General features: G+C 37.4%; 1 protein-coding gene across 7 annotated transcripts in view; it reads left to right on the top strand.

The window, feature by feature from the left end:
* The window catches only part of LOC150038951 (estrogen-related receptor gamma), a 540,901-nt gene that overhangs the window by 328,584 nt on the left and 193,884 nt on the right, over nt 1–18,433 (top strand). The window contains exons 1-2 of one of the 7 annotated variants that reach the window (XM_090328189.1): nt 4,459–4,676; nt 17,571–17,699. The exons of 4 other annotated variants lie outside the window; for them this stretch is intronic. Coding sequence is in view for 1 of the 3 variants with exons in the window: in XM_090328183.1 (XP_090184309.1) it covers nt 4,621–4,676 (56 nt within the window). In the remaining 2 variants the exon portion in view is untranslated. Of the gene's footprint in view, nt 1–4,457; nt 4,677–12,579; nt 12,734–17,570; nt 17,700–18,433 lie in introns of those variants that run through there. 2 more of the 7 variants (XM_090328183.1, XM_090328190.1) reach the window with 2 other exon arrangements.

Genomic DNA, 18,433 nt, shown 5'->3' on the forward strand with positions numbered 1-18,433 from the left:
TTTTCCTTCTTTTTCTCTCTCCCTCTCTCCCTCCCTCCTTCCCTTCCTTCCTTCCTTCCTTCCTTCCTTCCTTCCTTCCTTCCTTCCTTCCTTCCTTCCTTCCCTCCCTCCTTCCCTCCCTCCCTTCCTCCTTCCTTTCTGCTTCTTTAATTCCCCACTTTCATAAAAACACTGAAAAAAGAGTTTGATGGGTTACAGAGGTGAGACAAGTATTCCCTAGAGAAAAGGCATTTTTTTTAATAAGGACTCCATAGTTTGGGAATAAGATAGATTTACAGAATATTTGTTAAAAGGCAAGTTTGTGGTATGTGTGTGCGTGTATGTGCGCGTGCTTGTGTGTGTGAGTGCATGTGTGTGTGAGTGTTTCTGTGGAAGAGATCACTTTCAGCCAAAATGATTGCTTCTTGCCAATCGAGAGAATAATTTAAATATCAAAGCCTGTGCCCTAGAAATGAAAGGCAACAGAAAATGAGGTGTGATGAATTGATAGAGGTTTGCTGATAATATAAAGTAGTCACACTGACAGCTTGGGAAGAACTCTGCATGTTTTCCATGGGTAAGGTGTACTCCTAAACACATTTGTAGCACAACAGAAATCCTAATGTGTGGACGAAGTAACAAGGGACAGGTAGGTGGGGGTCCTTTTGAAGGCCACACAGTTCTTCAGAGTCTGACACCTGACCCCGCCCCCCCATGCTTGTGTTTTAAGGATGGTGATTTTCTTTTGGAGTTCCAGATAGTTTGTAATAGACCTGGTTTGGTTTTCTGTTGTATGATATATTACATCATCTACAATCTATCAAAGAACATCAGAGACAATGATTCCAAAAGCTGAACAGGTTTTCATAGGTTTATGATCTTAAGAAAAAAGAAATCTAGAGTGGAAAATGACAAGGTAATTAGAAGTGATAAATTTGTGGACCTTGTTTAGCTTTACATATTTGACCAATGGGGGGGGGATTATACTGTCTCCAATAAGTTTTCAAAAGTTCTTGTGATTCAATGTTAACTTAAGATATAGATTTACCCTGTTAGTTTCCAGGGAAAAGAGGGTGAAAGCTGAGAACATTTTTAATCTTCAAGACTGAATTTTTGTCACTTTATACATATGAATTCACACATAGAAAAATATTTCTCCTGTAGGCAACTCACAAGAATCTACCTTTTGTTTCCACTGGAGTTTTGCTTGTTACTATCGTATTCTTCAAATGACTAGGGTGTGTTTTGTTTTCTTGGTGTCTATGCATTAGTTGGACAGAAAGATTTGGGGGATATTTATGGCTACACTGTGTAAGAAATATGAGATTGTGTGCATAGACTGAGGACCTGATGAATAATAGACTGATATTAGCTAATTTATTTAGATTCCTTGTGAAATGGTCCACAGAAATCCTTTTCTTTGCCTCATCCCCCCTAACCCCCGTTCCTGCCATCCTGATTTGGGTAGACTCCTGGTGGTAAAATTGTGAAGTGTACAGCCTGATTAACAATATGTGCTAACCCTATGACTGTTTATCTGTACCCCCCCCCTTTCCTAACCACTTCAAATTCTTTGTAGTTGAAGATCTGGAGGTTTTAAGTTCAGAATGCATGTCCTAAATTTCTTTTCTATGATTATAGTGATTCCAATCTCTTTTGAGATGAAAATACTCTTGTGACTGGTGGAAGATGTTGAGATGAATTGAACTAGGGTATTCTACAAGGTACTTCACAAGTTCAGTGCCATAGATGCAATTTTAAAATTTTAATTGATTAAACTGGATACATAACAGGCGAGTGGCATTTTAGGCCCTTGGCTTGTGCAGGTGACTGATCCCCAGGGGAGGCATAGTCAAGCTCTCCACGCCTAGTGTATTTCTGGTCATTCGGAAAGCAGGCTGCTCAGTGAACACAGCCTGACAGAGGAGGGGGGATGACTCTGTGAATGTTTGCACAGGTTTCTCTGTGGGCACGGACAGAGGAAAACACTGGCACATGAATGTGAGTCTAAGTATGTGTAAAGTACCCACCAGAGAAATCAGATGGTTCCTAATGAGGGCAAGTAAATACTCAAAGAAAATTAAGGAGATTCTAGGAAATAAAGGATCACTTTCTAGGCAAAGGAATGGCTTAAGATCACCAGTAAATGACCAGATACAAAGCTTATCTTTAAAAAGTCATTTCGAAGGAGAGTAATAAACGCATTCTGTCAAACAAGGATAATGCAAAGCAACCAAATACAGCACAGAAGGCAGAATCAACTGAATGCCTTCACTGAGTATATTAAAGATTTTTTTAAAATAAATGTTCCTGGTTCAAAAATATAAGAGGGAACGTTTTCTGTGGGGGTATATCCTTTTAAAAAATGCATGCTATTGAACTTACAAATTGCCTTGAGAAATTTCATTTATTGAAAAATCAGGACAGAAATCCTAGGAGCCTAAAGATGCTTTTCTTTTTTCTAATGCAATATGAGGTTTCATATTTCTTGGATTGTATTCTAGAAAAAAATGAGGTTTCTTTTGTAAAATGCTTTTTTTAATATTGTAAACTGATTAGATGTCTGATTTTAGACTGAATAGAGGAATCTTTTTTTTTCTTTTTCATTCTGGGTGTCTGCAGAATGCTTGTATTTTCTTTTACGTCTCAAAGCTCTTTTAATTCACTGCTCACAACCAAATTTACATCTTAATTGCAGAGTTCACATTTAACAATATAGACAGCATAATGCTAGTAGTAATTAAGCTTTTACTACCTGCTTTTATACAGTATTCTCAAGCACAGTGTGGGTTATTATTTTTTTCCTATGTGCATTCTGATCTGGAAACTTATGTGTATTTATAACACAAATAAAAGGAATATTGTTCATCCCTTAGATATAGTTAAATTCATGGCAAGGAAATTGCTCCCCCCCCAGCATGTGAGTGTGTTTGTGTGTGTGTATCATGTCTGTCATTTTTATATTCTGAATTTTGATGTGGCTGATCTATTTTGGTGTTTTGTTTTTCAACTTGAGAAGGTTGAGTTGTTATTTAGTGAATGTAACTTGCTGAATATCTAAACTGATTTATTTTGATCTGAAAGATTATACTAGTTCTATCATGTAAGACTTGGGATGCCAAAGTTGATAAGCCACCGAACTGGATTATATCAAAATTGTGAGTCTTTCAGTCCCCGGGAGCTAACAGTTACCTCTGCCATAAATAGCTGGTAACAAGTCCAGCATACATTTGTTTGTGTAGAAAGCTTATAGTTTAAACAGACACTAAGCTTATTTCTTATTAACAGGAAATTAAGAACCAGCTCAATGCTATTTTAAGGGAAAAATAGTTTTCCTCTTACATTCTCTTGCTTTTTCTTTTACTTTTAGTGACAGTTTTGATTGAGAATTCAGTTTCCTAAATTTTCTCTTTGAAAACCACTTTCTATAGTGACCATTCTGAGAGATGGTTTATATTATTTCTGCTTTGATTTGAAAGATAGTTCTACATGTAGGTTATGTTGTATAAATAAAAATAAATACAAAGTTTTATAGGAATGCTGGATACTGTGTATAAAAATCATGTATTTATACATATATATATATTTATCCTGGTTTACACATTTATATTAAAGTAACTGCAATTAAGGATACTTTTCACCGCACTGTTTTTTTTTAACCGTTTTCCTACTGTAACTGAGTATTTAATCAAAATGCATTGAGATACAATTAGTACACTACTTTCCTTTCAGCCCTGTTTCCCATCCCAAAAGTAAAGTTGCCCATTTACCCTGCAAATATTTTGAAAGGTAGTGCATTGTATAAGGAAAGAGGTATAGAAATGTTCATCCATCTCTACTTGCAGCTTATAAAAACATATGCCATCTCAGGTCCGGCAGTCCAATTGACAAGAAATGACTTATTTTTAAATGCCTATTTTATACTTCAAGGCAGCAAGCCATGGTTAGGAACAAATAAAGAAGTATATCACAAGAAGCAGCCACCCTCCTTCCTCATACACCCCCTTCCCCACCGGCCCACCCCCACGAAGGGGGACAAACTCAATTCTCTACCTTCCACAGAATCCTTGCCCCAATTAACTGAGTCTGCGTGACTTCTTGGCAAACCCCAGACAGACATCTCCAGTGCACAGAGAGTTAAATTAGTTATGTTGCTTTTGCAGCGTCCCAGAAAAAAAAAATAATAAATAAAAAAGGAAAGGGGAAGGCGGAAAAAATGTTCAGATTATCTACTGGCTGGCAGCTTTCCTGGGTCTCGGGTCCTCCCTGGCTTTCTCTCTGCCCAGCCTCTAGCTTTCAGCCCCTTGGCGGCTGGCTGCTCTGCCTCCCAGCCTACCTGCCTGGCTCTGCCAGGCCGGCCGGGTGCAGCGTCCTGTCGCCTCCCTCCTGATTGGGCAGAGGTTCCCCCAATCAGCTGCGCGCCTGGGCCGGTGGGATTGCATATGTAAAGCCCTACTTCATATTCATAAGCTCCAATCGGGGCTTTAAGTCCTTGATTAGGAGAGTGTGAGAGCTTTGGTCCCAACTGGCTGTGCCTATAGGCTTGTGGCTGGGCGAACATTTGTGTTAATTGCACAGTGCCCTGTCAAGGAAAACTTTGATTTATAGCTGGGGTGCACAAATAATGGTTGCCGGTCGCACATGGATTCGGTAGAACTTTGCCTCCCTGAATCTTTTTCCCTGCACTACGAAGAAGAGTAGGTACCTCTTTTTTTTTTTTTTTTCCTTCTTCTTCTTCTTTTCCTTTCTTTTTCAAACTCGGGGCTTGGAGGGGTGGTGTTGCTGGGATAGACTGAATGGATCTATGCACTGTGATACAGGTAATGAATGCTCTGGGGTATTGTGTGTGTGTGTGTGTGTGTGTGTGTGTGTGTGTGTGTGTGTGTGTGTGTACGTGTGTTTGTTTGTGTCTGTCTTGTGCCTTTTGTGTCCAGGGTGATCTCCTAATTCAGTAAGTGGAGAATTGTTCTCTGACTAGTGTTACCTTTGAGGCAAATCTCAGGAACTGTCACTAAAACAGCTGTGTGACAGCTACTTCTTATTCAGGTGCTAAGAATAGACACTTGGCACAAATGCTTAGTGAACTGTTAAAATGCATCTTTTACTAGGATCCATTCTCCCAAGGAAAGATGTTTTAAAATACAATATTCAAAATGATTTATACTATTGAGTGCCTCTTATGTATTTGCAGTTTGACAGATATTTTCAGCTCCCTGTCATTTCTTACCGGGCAGAGTTAGAGGCAAAATTGTACATTTACTAATTCTCCTTCAGAGAACAATTTAAAAACTAGCCCCGTGCAATTCACAGCTAGAATAATGTTATTTGCATGGTTAGCGTTCAGTCACCACTTAACTGACAAATCAGTCCATTAAGTAACATGAGATTTTTCACACGTTATAAATATTTAAGGGGGGGAGAATTAAAAAAAAAACCTAAAGAAGAGACAGTAGTGACTTTTAACATTTTTTTTCTTAAATAGGCAATGTTCAGGTTGTGGGTTTGTTTTCAGGTAGAGAAGTATTTTCATTCTTACATAGAGTTCATTTGTATTTATGGATACCTTTATGCGCGTGATCTCTCTCTATATCTCTCTATATATTTAGATATCTCAATGTTGGAGAGAAGTGAGGGGGGCAGGGAAAGTCAATTAGACATACTTGCGTAAATGAGTAGGTCATAAACTTAATTTCAACCCAACGTTAAGATAAAATATTCGTAGATTCAGGGGGGCTGGCATGGGTTTATCTCTTTCTGTTGAGTCAGTTATATTGCTTTGCTTTTACATTACAGTAATACCAACTCTTATAATTCTGAAAACAGTGCTCTTGGCAAACATATTTTTTCTCTCGCTAGACTGTAAAGAAAATATAGAACTGTAGAAGACGGGGGTAGTGTTTTATAGGTAGCTGTCCACTAGCTGTTCCTAGTGACGGCATAGCGCATGGCTTTATAATTAAGTAAGAAATGAAAAGTGACCACGATCTCAGTCGCCGCTCCAGGGTGTGTGTGTGTGTGTGTGTGTGTGTGTGTGTGTGTGTGTGTGTGTAGTATGTATGAGTGTATGAGTGTCTATGTATGCTCACACACAGAGACACACTCACATTGAAGATACCAGCCAAGAGAAGAATTCAGGAGGACTGAAAGATTGTAAAAGCTGTGTTTACATCAGATTGAAACACCTAAGAGAAGAACCCACGTTAAAAATATATGGGAATAAACATGGAAAATAAACAAAGGTAGGATTGCCTACTCCAGTGCAGTTTCCACCTGGGGTGGAAACATTGGAGCATTTTTAAGTGTGTTCATGCCAGGAAGCCTGTCTTATCCAAGCTCACTCAGATTCTTAACTTTCTCTTGTAAATAAATAAAAAAACAAACTTTAAAGAAAGAGAGAAATCCCCCAGAGCAGGGTTCTTTCTAAAGTAGTTTCTTTGAATTTAACTTCTATAAGCTAATTTGAATAATTAGTTTAGATAAGCCTCTTAAAGCAGATGCATTTAAATGAAATCAGTGCACATGCCTTTTTGGGCTTTGGCGCAAGATTCAAACTAGCTTTCTTTTTGGCTCAATTAAAAGTCATCTTTAAAAAAAATACAGATATATTGTCTGAATCCAGTTGTGATGGTTACGTGGTTCACTGGACAGACAGAAAGATCTAATGCTAAGCAACGCATCTGCCTCTCTGTCTCAATTAATAAACCACAGAATTTATACAAGCTATTAATATTCATAGTAATTGTGCTGGGTTAAACCCCATCACGTGCATGTACACACAGAAATGAAACTAGAGTTAGGCAGTTTCTGAGGGAACTCTGGAGCAATTTTTGATTTGGTGGTTGTTAAACAGATTTATATAATTTATTGACTACAATGAAGAAAGCTGAAAATGTTAACCTCTAACTATGTTTTTTTTTTTTAATTTTGGGAAATGTGCCAACATATTAAAGAACATAATACTTGAAAGCTTGTTTCACATTTAATAGCAGTAATAGTTGATAGCATAAATAGACGAAAATAATCGATCTGCTCATTTTGACATATGTGTCAATGTAATCATTCTAAATGAGTGTGCTGCTCACACACGGGGTCCCGTCTACCCTCTGATTAAAATGTAACATTCACTACAGGATTATAGAGCGGACTTAATTTTACTGACTGTTTTAACAGTTGTCACAGCTGTTGGAGAAGGAAAGGCAATTGAAACACTGAAACAGACAAGGCAAGCAGGAAACAGTTTAGTAAATTTCAGCCTGATCACTGAAATCTGGACACTGAACATTGAACAGTTTCTCATATTTGAAGATTACCACTCTCAGCCATGCAAGTTTTTCTTTTGTGTTATTCATTCTTTCTGTTGCAGGGCTTTGATTTTTCACCCCTTCTCTTGCCTTATCTCTCTTGATTAAAAACTAAGACTAAATTGAAATATGACTGACTCAAAGTGATACTATCATGTCAAAATAGAGGAGATGAAAGAGACAAGAGGAGAAACAATTTATCTGTTGAAACAACAATAACAATAGCAAACCAAACCCCAACTCAACTGAATGCAATTTTTAAAGGAAAGATAGAAGCTTTCCCAAGCTACTTTAGATGTGAAATTACTTGAGAATTATGAAGAAACACATTAACTTTATTTTTCTAAGAAAGAATTTTCAAAGCTCCAGACTTAGCAGCCTTGTTTTACTTTTTCCTCTGCCTCTCCTCTGTAAATCTGTTGCAGACACCTGCAGCCTCAAAGGTAGGTGTCATAGGTGGGGTTTTTCTGATGATTTCTCTGTAAATTACTAAAGTGACAAGGTACAGCCGTGTAGCGTTCCTGAAACTATACCCTCTCATAGTCTTCCCATAACATCACAAAATCAGACCCACGCATTCTGGTTTTCTAAGAATTAAATAACCATGGGACAGGTCCCAAACTATAGAGAAGTGAAATAGCCGGACGATGTGTATTATTATGTAATGTGATTTTTTTTTATTCCACCTTGAAGTAAGCAAAAAAAAAAGAAAGAAAAGAAAAGAAAACAACAACAGGACAGAAAAAGAAATTAAACAGGAAGTGTTCTTGAGTTAAGGGAGAATACATGTTGAATAGGGGTGATGAGGGGATCCTTTGTGTAGAGGTATTTATGTATGTAGGGAGATTAACAAACCCTCCTTTCACAGACAGAACTAGACAACAGCTTTCCATCTCTTTGGCAGAGGCAAGGGTGCTGGTGTTGGCTGGTTCTTATAGTGATGGTCTCTCATCTTAATGTGTTTAGGGTACTGCTGCTCTATTTACTGAGCCTAGTGTGTTGCAGTGGTAATTAACCCTTGTTATTAGCAAAGCCCTTGTGGATATCCATTAATTCCCTTGCATGAATGATCATTTTTCTAATGTTTTCCCACATAGGTCTTCGTCTTCTTTTTTTCTTAATTCAAAATTGATAGCCTTTGATATTTACTTTGATTTAAGGTGATCTGTAATATATATATATACATATATATATGTATATATGCCATCTCATGAAGAATGCTTTTATAATTTAGCTTTCAAAGATGCCAACAGAAGGAAGGATTCTTTTTATGGTTGGTTGTTCTTTTGGAAGTAAAATAGACAAAAAAAAGAAATTAATGCTTGAAGATCGAAATAGTGGCAGAGATCATTTTTAACTCCAAATATCCCAGATCCCAGAATTTATGAACCTCTGTGTCTTTGAGCTCTTTTAATCAGATTTTTATTTAGCTAATAACACTTTACGGCCGTTTTGTAAAATATTGAGCCAGCAGAAAAATACTTGTGCTTTCTGCGGTGGGAAAAGATAAGAGCCATCTCATTAGCCAGGCCATACTTTGGCAATTAATTTCAGATACCTGGTGCTATTCATCAAAGAGGGTGGCTAACTTCTGTGATTCTATTTAACAATACTTTGACCATACCTCATTCCTGCAAGAATTACAGACAAAGAGGAGATGGTTCTTTGGGAAAGTATACATAATGTCCAATATCAATGATGCCCAATATTACTTGTGAAAAACCATTTCAACATTTGGTTTAGGCTAGTGACTGAATGAAATATTTCTTTGTCTTTTTTAGAAAATGATGCCTGCCCCTGAGGAATTTTACTTTATAATTATTTCACAGAAGAAATTAAAATACATGCTTATTTTGGCTGATACTTTACATACAAGTGACATTTAATGGAAATCATTTTTACTAAACCAATTAGGATTTAAAAACAAAACTTTTTAGACTTACATGTGAAGCATTTAAAAGGGAGAAGAAAGTACAGGAGAGATGGCAATAGAACTTTAAAGTTAAGACAGCAGATAAGCTTTTTCTCTGAATTTGCTTCATAGCACATTCATAGTAGAGAGAAACAATACAGTGTTGATCTCGTGTAAGTGCATATGAGCTCCAGCCCTAGCCATCTCTCTGGAGAAAATCTTTGATTACATTGGCCCAGTTTGTTCAGTTTTTATCTCTTTTACATCCTCTGGCATTGTATTAAATTGTCATTGTTCTAAAGCACACGAGATAGAAATGAATTGCAGGTTTCTACATTCTCTGACAGTGAAATATTTAGCCTCTCCTTCTCCAATCATACTTATGTGTCTATTTGATAGTGCAGGGATGAAACCAAGCTATTCTTCGGCATGGCGTTCTTACTGCATTTTGTATGTTTTGTCATTGATTATTCATTTCTGTAGCAATGTATAAATATATCTATGTATAGATATATGTAGGGGTACACATTTTATATATTATTATTAATAAATCAATGCAAATAGTTCTTTAAAATTCAAAACAGTCTATAGAAGACACACATGTGTAGTGGTGTGTATGTGTAGCTTGCATGAGAAATATGTACAAGTATGTATAGTAATTATATGTATATGTACTCTATCTATCCACACACTGCCTAACGTTGTGCATGTACATTTCTATAATGGAGTAAATCTCAAGAATTATTTTAAACTGTGAGCTGCAGATTAGGTTTTCCTGGGCTCAATTTTAACCTACAATTAGTAGGTCTACTATTTATGAGGTCCAGTTTGAATTTAACTATCATATATTAACCAAATGACAGGTCACCTAGTACATAAATTTGCTTCTAATTTTATTTTTTAAATTATTTTCATTTATGTATTTAGTATCAAGTAACCATAAAGAATTTGTAAAATAAGAAATTAACTGCTGATATTAAGGGCATAATTTAGTGTGTTGGACCCATCTCTAACAAACAATTTTGGAATAGCTCTTGGCTACATCTTTTCTTATACAATTGAACCTGATAGACATATCTGAATGCAAACCATGAAAGCTTTCAAATAGTCGTAAAATGTGAATTTCATGTTTCTTCACCAAATGCATATGCTTTTGCCAATTATTTTAAAGGAAATAAATTAATGAACATTATTTTATAAAAATGTTTTATGTTTTAGAAATATTTATTTTTTCTCTAAAATGTAAATGGACAATTCTGTGATTTCACTTTAGTAAACCTGAATGAGCAATGAAAGAAAGCACAGTTGCTCTTTCTACTAATTCTTAACCCTATTTTATATTACTATTTAAATTTCTAGGCTTATTTTCTATCTTTATGTGTTTGCATAACTGTTTAAAAATTTACTGTTACTGTGTTTATAGAAAAATATCTTGCTAAGTGCTTCTTTTTTCAGTCTATCACATCAAACTTAGTTCCTTTATTAGCTGAGTAAGAGCATTTCTGTGTTTAAATGATTTACCTGGCCTTTTATTCTTGGATCAAATTCATGTTAAGACTTTTAATGTATAGGAAGCCTCAGTTTACGCGCGCACACACACACACACACACACACACACACACACACACACACTATCTATCTATGTATCTATAGTACCTCATAACTTCTGAAAAATATTTTTGACTGTTGGAAGAAACTTACTCCTTTATTCTTTCATTTCTTCCAGTAATATATGATTTTAATTTATTGCAGTTCATATGTATTTAGAAGGCTACTCACTAAGGCAAATCAAGAGAGAAAATGAATATAATGTTTTTTTAAAAATTGTCATCTCACTAATCAAAGTCAATGCCAATATCCTGGCATAAATCCATATGTGCATTTGAATATAGATACATGACACACAATTTTAACTGTGAGAAATACAACCCATGACAATATGGAATATTTTTCTACACAAACTATGAAATGAAGGCACTAACTTTATCTCTATTAAATATTTTACTGAATTATTAAAACACATGGGGAAGTTACTGAAGATTAGATCACTCTAAAAACAGAACTTAAAAGTGATTTTGTAGTTTAATTATAAAAAAGCAGTTTTGTCATATCCCTCAAGTACATAGATACAGACATATGGATATACGTACACACACTCCTCTGGGCCTTCTCAGATTGCTTTGAGTGAGACAGAATTGCATATATACTTTTCATCATTTTGATTGGAAGTACCCATTATGCGTAACATGCTTTGGCAGCACTTACCCAGCCAAAGAAAACAAATTAATATTGGGCATACTGAGGGGGCTGTTAGTAAGCAGAGACATGACAGTTTCACTTGGCTTCATCATATTCCTCTCCACAAATAGTTGGTTAAGATGGTACTAAATAAAAGGAAAGCTACCAATAAATCCTCATATGATAGCAGAGATGGACAACTAATCTATGGGCAACAAAACCCAGCTTGCCTGCTTGCTTCTTGTTGGAATACAGATAGCAGAGATCATGATGAGTTTCGAAGAAACGAAGCTCATACAAATTGTTCTGGAAGTAAAATAGAATGTTCAGATTTTGAAAGTGATAAATCTCGGTTTCTCTCATTTTACGCTTTTGATGTGTCTTATTCACCATGCCAAAACATTAAGACATCAATCAAGAATTTACGTGTAGAAAATAGAGGTGTATTTCATTCTTTTTTCTTTCAGTCTCCATAATCAGAATGGTACCTCGACAATAATAATTTCATTTTCATCTTCGCAAAAAAGATTTTATTCATTGGGATGGCATTTGAGAATTTAAACAAAGGGCTTGTTAAGTAACTATATTCCTTCTCCTTTTAATATTCATAGTATGTGTTAAAATGTTTTAAAAGTTGTACTTTTCCCAAGCAGTTGTTCTGCAAAAATATTGATAAGAATCATTCTTTGCTTTGAAAGGAATGATAAAAGCATGTCATTCATACATTCAAATTACACTGAGATTGAGCGAGAATGGAAGATCATGTGAAAAATTATTGAAACTAACGTATTTATTTAAAAGAAAAAAATTAAAATATAACATTGCCCAGTCACGTGTCTTCTGCACATTGTAATCCCAAACTAGCCCCAAACTATCATGCACTTCTCCCAAACTACAAGGTGGCCATGTTTATTTGTATGCATTCTTCCACTAAAAGAGGAATGTTTTGATGATGCTTCCTCTACAGCCTCTATTCCAGGAAATCAGATCCAACATTTTGAGGATTCTATGTGGTTATGATCATAGAAAGGTGCATGTAGTTGATGAGAGCCATGTCTTTATTTCCAACAAGAAGGTGACTGCATACAGTTGGTACTGAGCCCTCTGAAATGACAGAATCATCCCTCTTATCCATAGACTTGAATGAGATGCCCCTCATCAGTCATGGGATCCTAGTGTCACAGATGGGAAGGCTATCACCAGCTGAACTACACACATGGCCAATTTCTCTTATTGCTCTACACAACTAAAGGAAGGCCCATTCTGCTCTGAGAATCTAGTCAGCATCGGACATTGGGCTCAGGTGGGAACATGTGTCCGTCCTTTTCTGTTCTCTCCTAGCAAAGGGAGATGAGGGGGAAAAATGTACATTTTGATGCCTACGAGCTACAGAATTCTTTCGTAATGCCTGGAATTTGTTGTTACTCCTTTGCTTGAGCAAATTTGGAATTTCTCTTATGGTCCAGAAATGTCATTGCTGTTTTTCATGCTCCAAAATACTACCCCAGTTTGAGGGGTATCTCCTAGTGTCTATAGATGATTTCTATGAGCATTATCTTAATAGATTTGAGTAAGGAACATTTATGAGTTTTAATCTTTATGGTGGTTCTTTATATTGAACTACTCAGTTCATTAAGTCTGAAGAAGAAAACTTACAAGAAGTTAAACAGTCAAATTGTATTTTTTGTTATTTTAAAGATTTCCTTATAGTGAACAAAATGTTAATATCTAGAGCATTTGTGAGGGTTTAAAGGTTGGAAAAAGTCTGAGAATCTAGTCATATATGTAACTACCTTGCTTACTCTGTTGTCTTCAATGTCTGGGGTAAGTTTGATGAAATTGTCTATTGTCTTACTGTGCTTACATAGTCAATCTCACTACCTGCACTCTGACACTTCCTGAAAATGGGGGCAGGGAGGGAAGGGGGTTAAATGACTATTCAGTCACAAAATAGTTCTCTGAGCACCTTCCAATTTGGAGTCCCAGCCATAAATTCTTAAATTTCTGTTTCTGTTCAATTGTTTTGCTAAAAGACCAATTTACTTTTGGTAAAAGGTAAGTGCATGATACCATCCAAATTTGCACATGTAGCACATTTTATTTTTCCCTGTGAATTCCAAAGAGATTGCCTTCAACATTTTGTATTTGTTTTTCCTTTTGTTTCTGTTTGTGTTCCATTCTAGTTGAGTGCTTTTATAGTGTTTTCTTGATTGTTGTCAGTTTGGGGATATTTGGTGGCTGCTGACATTTTTGTTAAGTTAATGTCACAGCAAAGAGAGAGAAAGAGAGAGAGAGAGAGAGAGAGAGAGAGAGAGAGAGAGAGAGAGAGAGAGAGAGAGAGAGAGAGAGAAAGAGAAAGAGAGAGAAAGAGAGAGAGAGAGAGGGAACAACTGTGGCAAAGTAAAATCTGGCAATCTGGCTTAGCTTATACTATGTGGAAGATACAACTGAACATTTGATTGTGTGTAAATACAGTTAGTTAGTTGGAGATTTATCAGATAGCTTGGCAGAAAGAGAGAGGAGCTGAACGAACTGTTTTCAGTAACAGTGCTGTTCATATGCCTGATAAGATTGAGAGAGCTTTTCGAAACACTGATAGGCTTTGAATAAGAAAAGAATAATCACTCCTACTGGCACCAGCTTATCAGGAATGAGGTAAAATGCCAACACTTTTACATTAGCAAAAGTAAATGTTTTAGACACTCTGGGCTTTTTTTTTCATTCAAGTTAAATAGGAGGTGTGCTTTTGAGTGTGCAGTAATGAATAGAAGGATTTATTACTTTGACTAAATTACAGGTGAATATGTTGATAAAGCATCATCAGCTGCTTCTTTGATAAGCGTGTACATCCGTACTGTGCACTCTCTGGAGAAATTAGGCTCTACCTTTTCGGCTCCAACTCTATTAGACATCATTTCTGATGTTACAAGATGCAGTTATGTCCTGTGTCAATCAAGGCTCTTTTTTTCCCCCTGCAGATGGGTGACGGGTATTTGAAACTTAGCTTCTCAGACTTGCAAAATGCTAGTATGTGGTCATTAATGTAGTTTAGGCATCTATAAGTTTCTCTTGAGTTGCGCGGACCCAAACAAGCCCCTAGGAAAGAAATCCTTTCAAATTTTCAGGAATGGGGCAAGACTAATTATAAATTGAGATGCTTTAATGAGAAGATAAATGTATTTTTCCAAGTAATAGTCCAGATTTTTGTTTAAAGGAGAGGGAGGAAGAGAGATTTGTTTTGTTCTCTAATATAAACCATTAACTTTCTCAGTCTTACCATTTTTTCCTTTGTAAGGTGACACCTACAAATAATTTGGCGTATTCAGATTTGATAAATGATAGTGCAAGACCAGATTGATTGATTTTGGATTACTATTGATTACTCTCAATGAGATCAGTGTGACACACTTGAATCAATAGTATTCGATTAAGTGAGGCACCCGCATTCTATACATCCAACAGCAGTGGGGAATTCAGGAACAGAATGTTCACAAGCTGATAAATTGACAAAGCGTTCAGCTTTAAATAGCCCTTTGTTCAGCACTAGTTCCTTAAAATATATTTCATTGGAAAGTTCGTTTTTGCAACTCGAGGACCTTTCTGCGGAAGAAAGGTCATCAGTTTTAAGGTTTATTAAATTTTAACTAAAAACAACCAGGCTCCGTTTAGGTATAAAATAATTTAAGTACTTACCGCAGGCAAGCTTCATGCTTTTGAGCTGTCGCTCAAAGGTTTCGCTCTTTTATGAAGATGTCAATTGTAAACATAAAAATGCATCACTGGAAATGGAATGGTTTAGGATTCAAAAATGAAATAAAAATTCCTGCCTGGGGAAAAGCACTCTAATCAAAATAGGGTGGTCTTAACTTTCTTCAGAAGTAGGCTTGCTTAGGAGCAGCGCTCCAAGGCAGCAAGCAGGTATTCTTGATCAAGCATAGCCTTTTCTGCTTTTCCTTCTCATCTGAGTGTGCTTGTCCTGTCATTAATACGACACACAAAGAGAGGTGATGACTGCTGATACACCGAAGTCTTTCTGTCCTGAGAAAACTTACAAAGTCATTAGAAAAAAAAAAAGAAAAGGAACTCATATTCCAGTCTTTAGTCAAGGCCCCAGGATTGAAGGCTTTATTAGGTGGAAGTTTTCTGTTGTTGTTTTCTTGTCTTCATTGTGTGGTTGTGGATCAAACCCAGGGTTTCTTACATGCTGGGTAAGTATTCTACCACTGAACTAACTCCCTAGCCCTCAGCACAGATACAAATCTGAAAATAGGCTTTGATAACTTATTTCAGGCTGATATCAATTTTTTTTAAATCCTGAAAACCTGGAGGTGATGGATGGTAAAACAATATGAGAGTAAAATTAGGAATCAAGAAATCATCTGTAAAGATATCAAGCTCTTTTGTCATTGTTTTTGTTGAATGAAAGTCATGTAAAGGTATTCTGATTATATTAAGTCAGACCATATGAAGCTACTCTTTTGAGTGGGCAAAAAATAGTCAAGTATCAACAATTTGGTATGATATGGCTTGACAATTAAATTTATTTGTATGACTGTTTATATTCTATCATCAGGTTGAAAATGACAACTAATTTTTGTTTTCTGATGGGCTGCATCTCCAACCATTTGTAGTACTTACATGAAGTTACTCCCCATTAGAAAGTTGCCAAAGTATGGCGTTGTGTACACAATGAAAAAAGAATATAATGATCTGTTCTGTCCTTCCGGAGCAAAGGTGCTTGTGGGGATATGTGTAAACATTATATGTGTTGAGGAAGACTTTGCCACATTTAGAGACTAGACACAGCGTAGCAGCTGGGTGTACTGACACCAATCCCAAAGGAACCAGTGCTCTGGAGAAAGTTGCAAACTCAAATATGCCATCCTTATGTTTATTCATTAAGAGTACCTTAATATGCTAGTTAGGGCCTGCCTGCCTGTGGGCCTGCCTTCCTCCCTCCTTTCCCCCCTTCCTCCCTCCCTTCTTCCTCCTTCCTCCCTTGATTCCTTCCTCCCTTCCTTCTTTCCTCCCTTCCTCCCTTCTTTCCTTCCTTCCTGTCTGGCTTTCTTTCATTTTCTTGCTTTCTTCTTTTTCTTTCTTCCTTTTTAATTAGTCAGTTGTGAGGCTTGAATTCTGGGCCTGGGTGCTGTCCCTGAGCTCTTCAGTTCAAAGTTAGCGCTCTATCACAGCTCTACTTCCAGTTTTCTGGTGGTTAATTGGATATGAATCTCATGGATTTTCCTGCCTGGTCTGGCTTTAAACCACAGTCCTCAGATCTCAGCCTGCCGAGTAGCTAGGATTACAGGCATGAGCCACTGGCACCTGGCTTTCCTTCCTTTTCTTTCTCTTCCTTCCTTCCTTCCTTCCCTCCCTCCTTCCTTCCTTCCCTCCCTTTCTTTTCCCCCTTTCTTTCTATTCCCTTTCTTTCTTTTTCCCTTCCTATCCATTTCCTTCCCTCTTTCTCCCTCCCCCTCTCTCTTTCTTTCTTTCTCTCTCTTTCCTTCTTTTTTTCTCTCTGTCTTTCATTTTCTCTCTCCTGATCTTCCTCCCTCCCTCTTTCCTTTCTTTCTCTCTTTCCTTTCCTCATGTCTTCCCTCCCTTCCTTGCTTCCTCTCTCTCTAGTACTGAGACATGAACTGAGGGTCTTACATACTCCCTTGTCCTTTCCTTTTATTTCCTGAAGGCTGTAGTTGTACCCCATACGTGATCCCTACATGTCCAGTTATTTGCTGGTTAATTAGAAATGAAAGTCTTCTAGACTTTTCTTCCCTACCTGGCTTGAAACTGAGATACTCAGACCTCCACCTCTTATGATCCAGCAGTGAGCCTCAAGTTCATTCAGTAGGAACACTTTAGTATGCAAGTAAGGGTTTTGCTTAACACCCCTCCCCACTTTGAGAAGTACTAAATCTGTGCTCCCTTAACTGGGAGGACCGCTCTGGAGTAGGCAGATGTGAGGCTCCCAGATTTGACAGTAGAGAGTAGGGTGCTTTATTAGCCACTGAAGCCAGGAAGGAGGCTTGGGAAAAATGTCATACAGCGATCCCAGAGCCACTATTGGACTCCCCACCTCCCAGATGTGTGGCTGCTGTTAGTGCTGGCCTACGCGGGCAAATAGAACTTTCTTTGCCCACCCACAGATGGCAGATGCTGGCTCCCAGCTAGGAAAGAAATCGGCTGTGTGTACAGAGAGGAGGGAGGGGTGCTGGTGCCACGGGTGGAAATGTGAACACCAAGTGCATCTTGACATGGGGTCGCGTCAGGACTGGGTAAGTTTTTTTTTTTTTTTTGCTCTGGGTAAACACCCGACAGCTTAGATCTTTCTTGTGTCTGAGAAGCAGAGGGTGGGCATCTTTTATTGGAACATAATTGAATGAATGTCTCACACGTCAGTCAGTCTTGGGGTTTTCTCATAGGAGTGCATTTCCCTCCCTCTCCTGCCGTCGGTGGCACTGAATTTGATTTATAGTCGGTACTAAGATCAAACACAAAAGAAAGAAAGAAAGAAAGAAATTATTCCTAGGATGTTTGCTATTAGGTACCTGCAGTGCCGGGGGTGAGTTGAGGGCAAGGCAGTCTTTACATACATGTCACGGTGGTCACTGATGGAAGATTCTATATTCTCTGCTCTTCTGAGGAAATGAAATTCTCAGAATAGAGAGGCTATTCATGAAGTATTTTAAATGACTGCTTTTAAGTTACATGTCTATTGGGCAGGAACACAAAGCAGTAGCTCAAGAGTTACACCTGTTTAGAATGACTCTCTTTCTCTGTATTCACGCTATTTATTATTATTAATTACTCCCAAAGCATAAATTGCTCAGTAACCTAACTAGCCCAGTGGAATTCAGTCTTTCTGTGTGTGGAGGCAGGGAGGGGAGATCGAAATGGGTTGCATTTTTTTTTTTGTGGATGGCAAAGTTGGGGCATTGGAGTTTTACTTGCACATACACAGGCAAGATTTTGTGAAGCGTCCTTCTCCTGGGGTTCTGGGACTCCAGGC

Source organism: Megascapheus bottae, unplaced genomic scaffold (assembly GCF_031878675.1).
Source record: "Megascapheus bottae isolate mThoBot1 unplaced genomic scaffold, mThoBot2.hap1 H_2, whole genome shotgun sequence".
NCBI lineage: Eukaryota > Metazoa > Chordata > Mammalia > Rodentia > Geomyidae > Megascapheus > Megascapheus bottae.